Genomic DNA, 9,171 nt, shown 5'->3' with positions numbered 1-9,171 from the left:
ACGAACACTTTTATCTTTGCTGACCAAAACGCAGGTAGCAATTTCTTTGCATGCTATCTTTGTTCCCTCAGTAAATACCAACACTCCTCAGTCTTTGAATGTTGTAAAAGACAAGGCAGCTCTGATTTGGGGACAGGCATATATTCTTAGGAACAGCTGTAGGCTTTCCCTTGGAAGGGTCTCGGTGTCTTCAGCAGTTAATTTACAATAAAAGTGAAAAAGGGAGGAATGAATAAGGAGAGAGAGACAAGAAGAAAGAAAACCAGTGGCAGCCTTCCATCTATTCTAAAAGCAAATAAACAGGTGGTTTTAGTTCCCTGTTAAAAGAGGCACGCTTTACCTAAAAGGTGTCATTTATGAGTTAAAAGTGGATAAACCTTGAGAGATTCAAAGTCACTGTATCCTTCCCTTGCTGCCTGAATCTTCACAGGTTGGGATGACCTCACACCCACTGTGATGTGCAGAGCCCAGGAGGCTTACAAAAACAAAGCAAACAAACAAAAACCGCTGCTTTGCACTTGTCTAGCTAGCCTTCATTCTCCTGGGGTGAACTGTCCTGGTTTTCATTCCTTGGGCTTGTAACAGAGCCGCCGTGTGTGTGAGCCTGTTAATTAAAACAAAAACAGAACTGTTTCTGTTACGCTTTTAGAACTATACAAATTTCCAGGTGATGTGGGACAGGAGAAACAGCAGCAACCCAGTCTATTTGGGTGTGAGCAGAATATTGGCACTTGAATTAAACACGAGGCAAATGAAAAAACTTCTCTTGATCTTGGAACTGGGAGTCTAAGACTGCCTTGACCATTTCCCTGAGGAATTCATTATTCCTCATTATCAAAGTGCCTGGAGAGCAAGGACTACCAGGCCTCATCAGATTCCAAAGTTAGCTTCTCCACAAGAGCAAAGAATAGCCTGGTGGCTTCTGAGGCCACATCAGGGTCAGGCTGGAGTCCATTCCTGCTGAGCTGCTGAGTCACTGCCACCTCAGGGAGCTCCTCAACCTCCCAGAAGGTAGAGTGAGGCCTTCCGCTAAGAGCTGTACACAAAGGTGGCCTCTGCTCATCTAGTCCTCTTCCAAACATTAGTTCTCCTAAGGATAAACATATAGATCAGAGAGCACTTTTCTAATGGAGGCACATACTTGGTGCCTCTAGTAGGCCCTCCACAGCTTCTGTGAAAAGGTTTAGAGGTGTGTGTATATGATGAACCAGTCCTGGAAGGTGATAGGAAGCAGAAAACAAAGAAAAAAATGAAAACAAAAGGACAGTTAAAGAATTCATCACACTGTCACACAGTCCTCCTTTATGAGAAACAAACACCAGTGTACCCTTCACACCTTTCCACAACACAAAGTTCTGTTCTTTTGTTTAATATATCAGGAATAGTAAATAAACATTCACTTTCTATTTTTTTAAAAAATTTATTTGTGATCTGTACATGTGATAAAGTGGGGTTTCATTGCAGATCTTCAAAGGCAAAATAAAACAAAAATCCAAAGTAAAAATGTATAAATACAATATATATTTTCTTACAAAAATGGGAGATTTACAAAATATACATACTGCACTGTCTCTATTTTACAAATTTCACATGCAATTATGAGATACAACACAAAAGATGCCAAAAACCTGTGCAGTGACAGTTTGAAAAATTCTGACACGTGAGATAATTTTGAAGGTTTAATACAAGATCAAGCCGGGCGTGGTGGCACACGCCTTTAATCCCAGCACTCGGGAGGCAGAGGCAGGTGAATCTCTGTGAGTTCAAGGCCAGCCTGGTCTACATAGTGAGTTCCAGGACAGCTGGGGCTACAGAGAAATCCTGTCTCAAAAAAAACCGAAAAAAAAAAAAAAAAAGAAATACAAGATCAATTTTAACTTTACTGTAAAAGCAGCTCTATTCAACCTAGCTCACACAGATAGTGGAATTTGAACTCTTGACAGTACCCCGATTGGCATTTAAAAACTGTTCTGAGAAACAGGACCGTGTTGCAAGATCCAAGAGCAGTGTCAAAGGTGGTGTAAAGCTTAGCTCCCATGATCCTTTGCTCAGCTTTACACCATTATGCCAAGGAACCAGACTTCTATTACAGAAAAAAAGTACATGATTTAAGATTAATAAATTTAAGTCTTCTACCACATTTCAAAGAACTCCAGAATCACTTTGAAGTTTACCTTCCTCTAATGACTTTCTTTAAAAATGGTTCAAACTTTCCTCTTCCATCACTATCATTTCTGCAGATCACCTCTCCACCCAACCAGAGGCAGGGTCAGCACATGTATTCTAGAAACACATTTATGGAATGAAGAAAAAAATGTGGGCAAAATGGATTTTTAACTTTAAAAAAACTCAAACTTTATTATGATGCTGCGAGCATGCACTTTCTTTTATCTTGAAGGATACAAATTAGACGGGAAAAAATAGAAACTAAATCTAGGCTTCTAGCAAGGGGTTGGGGGGGTGAAAGCAGAGATTTTACTAAACACTTGAACAGAGCCTGTTAGATCATGTATTCTGAGTTAAATGTGTTTAAAACAAACAAGGAAGCTCCTTGCTTTCCTTGATCCGAATCAGAACCTCTGGCAGAATGGGTACGAAAGCACACTGCCCTCCACTTTTCCTTAAAAAGGAATGTTTACCTCAATCAAATTAACACCAAGGGGAAACCTCAGATTTGTGCTGCTTTGCCTATAAAAATTGCTGTCTTCACAGTTACGCCTTTCCACAGGGAGACACTTTTGTTTCTTTTGTCTCTTACAACAAAGACAAGGGGGAAAATGCATTCCTGTTTTGAAAAGCAACAAGTCATCACTTCTTTTCAGAGTATTAAACCAAACAAAACACTCTTCCTTCTGCCTCCTGCCTTTCCTAGGAAATGAAAGGGTAGCAGAAATATCTACTACTGTTCTCTTTAGCCTCATCTTGAAAATGCTACCGTCATTTCTCTCCATCTTCACATTAGGATTCTAGCAGGCAGGCCTCCCAAATGCTTATTTTACAAGACTTGAAAGGAGTAGGGGAGGAAAAAACAGGCGGGAGGAGGCCGGGGAGGAGGGATTGTAATGTCTGACCCTAGAAATTAACCCATCTGGGTTCAGGTTTGGCCCTAGTGAAAAGAGATTATGGTTTGACCACCGCTTGACAAGGGCACCGCAGGGGGTCTGCCCTCTTCGCCACAAAGCTGCGGCTGCAGACGCGGCTGTACCTTTTCCCCCCTGCCTCCCAGGAGTGAGGCCAGCCGCTTGCCTTGCAGCAGGGGATGCACTCCCAGCCCCAGCTCAGCTCCGGCACCAGGAAGAACTCACAGCAGTCCGCAGACCTCAGCTTTTCCCATAGGCCCTAGCCGGCCCAAACGTTTCCCAGTTAGCATCATCTTGCAAGTCTCTGCCACAAGTCTTTTCATCCAAACCGCTTTATCAAAACTCAGACCTCCTCTCAAAACCACCTTTCTCACCGCAAATCTCTCACTTCCAAGTAACTTCTCACTTCCAGGTGGAGGGGGTAGGCTTCGAAAACAAGCCTCCTCCCCCAAGCAGTTGTTCTTTCCCTACCGAGCCTCTCCTCCAGCAAGGGGGTGGAGTGGCAAGGGTGGGGGAGGGGCCGGGGTTCATACTGCAGTCTCCCCCTTACTGCTGTGGCTGAGTCTGTGGTAGAAGCGACGCCAGGACTGCAGGGTCTTGCCTGACCAGATCCAAAAGCCAGTGGTGATGCCCACGATCATGGTCATCAGGTACTTGATCATGAAGACTGTGAAGTCAGGGCTCATGGGCGGGAAGTGGCCTGGCGGGCAGGGCACCGCGTAGCTCTTGCAGGTCTGCAGGAGCCAGGTGCGCTCCCAGTGCTCGCGGAAGGCCTGCTCGTAGAAGTAGCAGGCCAGCACTATAGTGGCCGGCACGGTGTAGAGCACGCTGAAGACGCCGATGCGCACCATGAGCTTCTCCAGCTTCTCCGTCTTAGTGCCGTCGTGTTTCATGATGGTGCGGATGCGGAAGAGAGACACAAAGCCCGCCAGCAGGAAGGACGTGCCGATGAAGAGGTAGACGAACAGGGGCGCCAGTACAAAGCCCCGCAGCGCATCCACGCTCGACAGGCCCACGTAGCACACCCCGCTGAGCAGGTCCCCGTCCACCTGGCCCATGGCCAGGATGGTGATGGTCTTGACCGCGGGCACAGCCCACGCAGCCAGGTGAAAGTACTGCGAGTTGGCCTCTATGGCCTCGTGGCCCCACTTCATGCCGGCCGCCAGGAACCAAGTGAGGGACAGAATGACCCACCAGATGGAGCTGGCCATGCCGAAGAAGTAGAGCACCATGAAGAGGATGGTGCAGCCCTCCTTCTTGGTGCCCTGCGCCACCGTGCGGTAGCCATCATCCGAGAAGCGCTCCACGCACACCGCACGGTCCTCCAGGAGAAAGCCCGCCACGTGCGCCACGGCCACCATGAAGTAGCAGCCCGATAGGAAGATGATGGGCCGCTCTGGGTAGCTGAAGCGCCGCATGTCCACTAGGTAGGTGAGCACGGTGAAGAGCGTCGAGGCGCAGCAAAGCACGGACCACACGCCCACCCAGAGCCGGGCGAAGCGCCTCTCCTCCTCTTTAAAGTACATGAGGCCGTTAGCCCGGCCCGGCTCGCACGGGGCACCGCAGTCTCGCTCACCTAGGAAGCGGTAGCCCAGGTAGGGGGGCACCTTGAGCTGGCGCGGGCACGAGAAAGGGAAAGAGGGGCGGCCTCGGCCATCTAGGGGGGGGTGCGCAGTGAAAGGCAGGTCCTGCGGGTAGGAAGCAGTAGGATAGGCGGTGGGATTGCCGCCCGCGCCCCCGGAGCCGTCGGACGTGTTCTGGCCCACGCAGATCTCTCCCGCTCCGTGCACCGGGAAGTGCTCGCAGCGCAGCCGCTCAGGCCACTGGAAGCCGAACTTGTTCATGAGCGCCTCGCAACCCTGGCGGGCACGCTCGCACAGGGAGCGGCACGGCGGGATGGCTTGGTCCAGCACCGTGCACACGGGCGCGTACATGGAGCACAAGAAGAAGCGCAGTTCCGGGGAACATTGCACCTTCACCAGAGGGTAGAACTGGTGCACCTCGAGGCCCGCGTCCTCTTGGTTCGTGTGGCCCAGCAGGTTGGGCAGGATAGTCTGGTTGTAGGCGATGTCCGTGCACAGCGGGATGGAGATGGGCTGGCAGAAGCCGTGGTCCGGCACCGATATGCCCTTCTCGCCGTGGTACAGCTGCGCCCAGGTGCCCGCGGGCAGGGCGCCCAGCAGCGCCAGCACTAAGGCGCACAGGCCCAGGGGCGAGCGCGACGCCGCGGTGCCGGGGTCCCGCATCGCCGGCCGCGGGTGCAGCGGCAGTCTCAGCTGGAGGGAAGAGACGAAGCTCCTGGGAGAGGCTTGGATGCTGGCAGGCGCCGCCGAGCCCGGCGCATGAGAGTCCTACCGGCGCCGAGGCCGGGCCGTGGGCGCCGCGGGGACGAGGCCGCCAGCCGTGGGGCGCCGCAGCCGCCTCCGCGTGGCACTCACGCGGCCGCTGGGGGCCCAAACTCTTCGGCCTGGGTTGGGGATTCCGAGGGGGTCGTCTTACCCTCCCGGCCGAGACGTAACGGTGTGGTTTTCTCCACGCCTAGGAAAGGGTGAGCGTCTCCGCTTACCCTTCAAAGTTTGCTTAAGTCTCCCGGCGCCCCGGCGCACCGCGATGCGCGCGTTGTCCGTTCCAAGTCCGGCTTCCGCCAGGAGAGAACCGGACGCCGCCGCCTGCACGCCCGGGCCGCCGCCTCGTCGGTGCTGTTCCGCCTCCTCGCCTCGAGGCTCCGCTGGCCGCCGTCGCCTCGTTCTCCTCCGCACCCCCCGCCTCCTTCAGCCCCAGAAGATCGGCCCCAAGTTTCAGTCAAACGGCTGGTTCTCTCCCTGAGTCCGATCCGGCGTCCAGGAGAGCTTGGCTAGTTCTTTCTGGAAACTCTGTTGCGCCGACTCTGCAGCGCCGAGGCCCCGCGCGCGGCCGGCACCCGGCCTCCCCAGCCCCGCGCAGTCCGGGCCTCCAAGCAGCGCCGCCCGCCTAGGAAAGAGCGCAGAGTAACGCCGGGGAGCCGTGCTGGTGGCTACAAGAGGCTTCAGGCTCACAGGTCTGCGGGCCGCCCCGCCCCCTCCCCTCCCCCCATTCACAAACCACCACGGGGGCGGGGCCGAGCCCCCCCCCCCCCAGGCCCAATGGCACGCTTTGTTTTCTCTGAAGCCGCCTTCCAATTGGATGGAAGTCGGAAGGGGCGGACGAGGGAAGGAGGGAGGCGGTGTCTGCTGCGCTCTGGGCGGATTCCTGCGGGGAGGGGCGAGAGACTGGAGGGAAAAGTTGGGAAAAAGTTTTACCCAGAGTTTACTCCGGAGAAAAATTCACCAGAAAGGGAATTTGCTTTGAAAGATTTGTTCCTCTTCCGGGTACACTAAAATACACATTCCTGAGTACAAGGGCGCATTCGCCGAAGGCTTTGGCGAGAAGCTGAGAATAGCGCAGCGCCGGGGCAGAGAGACGTGACCCGGAGTCACGTTAGTCTGGACGGGGATGGAAGGCCGGGGGGCTGGCTGGGGCGGGGGACTTTCGGTTAGTGTGGGGCGAGAAAGGGGGTGCGGCTGGCGGAGTGCTTTTCTCTCCCCAGACCCCAGCCGACCACGTGAAGCCGACAGTCACCTCTCCCTCCCCCAGTTGCCAAGAGGAGGAAGGGCGGCCCGAGAGGAGAAAGCAGAGTCGGCGGAGGGGCAGGCTTCTGGCGGCAGGAAGTACAGACCCTCAGAGGAGAGGGCCCGGATCTGGGGGCGCTGCCCCCAGAGCGCAGCTACCCCGCCTGCGCTCGGCCCAGAGCCTCCGGAGCCCGTGGGGGCTCCAGTGAGTGTTTGGAGAAAGCTAAGGGGGGAAGTGCTGGGGGAATGCTTGTAAAAAGTAACCCGAGACCCAGTGCCCAGGAACACTCTGTATGGTTTACAGAGCGCCCTCATTTGCCCTGCTCGCCTTAGTTCTGCGGTGTGTGGCCTTTGGGGATCTGCATCGCAGAAGCCACCATTTGACCTTCCCATTTGGAAGCTATGTAGAAAAGTTTCGCTGCGTATTTGAAACCAGGGCATTTGCTAATTAAACGGCCTTCAAGACACAAAGAGGGGTTATTTTCCTTCTGGGGTAGTGTTTTCTGATTGGCAAGAGTCCTTTTGTTCTCAAAGTTTCGCCCTGCTCCAGGCACTGGGTCCTCGCACGCGTTGTCTGATTACTCCAGACCGGTCAGAAGTTACCAAGGGGCCTCTGCCCTCTCTCGGGGGCAGCCAGGAATATCATGAATATTATGAATTCCCGTGCAGGAAAGTGACAAATTGACTCACTGTCTCTGTAGTCTTACACTTTTTTTTTTTTTAAATGTGTATGAGTGTATTGCCTGCATGTGTGTCAGTGCACCCGTGTCGTGCAATGCCCGCAGAGGACAGAAGAGGCCGTTGGATCCCCTCGGACTGGAGTTTCGGATAGTTGTTAGCTGCCATGTGGGTGCTGGGACTGAACACGGTCTTCTGCAAGAACAACCAGTGTTCTTAACCGCTGAGCTATCTCTCCAGCCCCAGTCTTACACTTTATAAAACGTTATTCCTGGTGAAGTCCTGCCTGTCTCAGTGGGTGCTGGCGCTCTGAGAGATTTTTGATCAGGTTGAATGTTGAACGTTGGCAGAAGTTGCTGCCTCCGGATGCTTCGTCTCCATTTAGGAAAAAATGTGATTCTGAAATCTATGACAATTAGTTGGATTCTCTTTCTCGGAAAACTTCTGTTTTCCTTTTCCTTACTTTCTATCTCCGAGGTTTGCTGGGATCTTTCCTTCTACTTCACAGCGCTTTGTCTTTTGCGCTCCTGTTAATGGGTGTAAAGAACTGAGCTCCTTGGAAGAAGGCAGGGTGTCAGACAGCTCACATCCTCCCTCCGGCCTGCCACAGGAGTCATCATTTTCCTTTTAAGCATCTGTTTACCCCCTCACACGGGATCTTCTTCCTTTTGGAATATCTGCCTCAAAGCAATAACAAAAATTAATAATATTTTCTTCAAAAATGTTGCACACTTGTCTCTTTTTCAAGACCTTTTGCTTTCTAAATTATCATTCCGATTACCTAAGCATTGTACTGTGTTGTTCGTTGAAAGATGTTGCTTAAAGGCGTCGCGGCTGCTTTGCTTTGTCATTGAAAGCCTGGCGGTGGGGGTTTGATTCCTCCTCTCTCTGAGGTTCAGGACATCCTCCTTTTCTAAATCAAATTTTCATGCTTATTTATCAGGCCACTGATCTAAGTCATCTTTGCTTATTGAGGGAGAAATACTAAGTACTGTCATCAAATAAAATGAAAACTGACAGGATAGAATTCTGACTGAAATGCAACAAAAACCAGTTAGTTGATTAGCTGCTAATCCTCATAGCCCCAGACAGCTCTGATGTTAGGTAACGGGAAGAATGATTTAGAAGGGGTGGGGTAATGAGCCATATATAAGGGGGAAATGAAATATTGTTAAAACAATCAATGTATAAGTTGTAGGAAACTCATCCCAGATGAAGATGTCACAGCTGTAAGTTCTTTTGCTCTGTCCCAAGCAGACAAGCACACACACACACGCACACACACACACACACACACACACACACACACACACACACAAAAGAGAAGCAAAAGCAGATTGGGAGGAGAGGACAACAACAGCAACACTTAGTCTGAGTTTGGGGATGTAGCTCAGTGTAGAGTGATTGCCTAGCTTCTGTGAGGCCTTGGGTTCAATCCCTTGAACCACAAACAAACAAAAACCTCAATCCAAAATTACTCCAAGAAAATAAGAATTTGGTGTTTGAGAGATGATGCTATAGCTTTCCATGATTATCTGATATCGAATGCTATGATTTAAAAACTTTTTTTCTTTAGTTTTGAAATGCTGTGATTTTAAGGAGCTGTGTCATAAAGGAAGTAGATCAGAAAAGGTAAATTCAGGATGTAAAGGGGCTAAGTATTCTGTGTTAGGCCCTATGGCAAGTGTAGCAATATTGGTTTACAGTCTAGCTGTGATTAATTTCCTTTCTAAGCAACACCTTCCACACCCAATTCCCAAAGCTTCTTATTGGTATCTTCTTTGGAAAGCTAGGGGTGGAAAATTTTGTAACAGTCTTTTGCAAAG

General features: G+C 51.2%; 1 protein-coding gene across 1 annotated transcript; it reads right to left on the bottom strand.

Moving 5' to 3' along the window:
- Positions 1–1,407: 1,407 nt before the first annotated feature.
- On the bottom strand, positions 1,408–6,118 carry Fzd7 (frizzled class receptor 7). Its single transcript, XM_029564650.1, has one exon. The coding sequence runs from the start codon at positions 5,324–5,326 to the stop codon at positions 3,608–3,610; it is 1,719 nt and encodes a 572-aa protein (XP_029420510.1). The 5' UTR covers positions 5,327–6,118; the 3' UTR covers positions 1,408–3,607.
- Between the last annotated feature and the right edge of the window lie 3,053 nt (positions 6,119–9,171).

Source organism: Nannospalax galili, unplaced genomic scaffold (assembly GCF_000622305.1).
Source record: "Nannospalax galili isolate Female #2095 unplaced genomic scaffold, S.galili_v1.0 scaffold637, whole genome shotgun sequence".
In the NCBI taxonomy this organism is placed as follows: domain Eukaryota; kingdom Metazoa; phylum Chordata; class Mammalia; order Rodentia; family Spalacidae; genus Nannospalax; species Nannospalax galili.
Note: the sequence above shows the minus strand (reverse complement) of the source record. Positions and strands in the feature narration are given on the sequence as shown.

What these genes read in the sequence shown, in the direction of transcription:
- Fzd7 (XM_029564650.1), bottom strand. Translation starts at nt 5,326, where the DNA reads ATGCGGGACCCCGGCACCGCGGCGTCGCGCTCGCCCCTGGGCCTGTGC.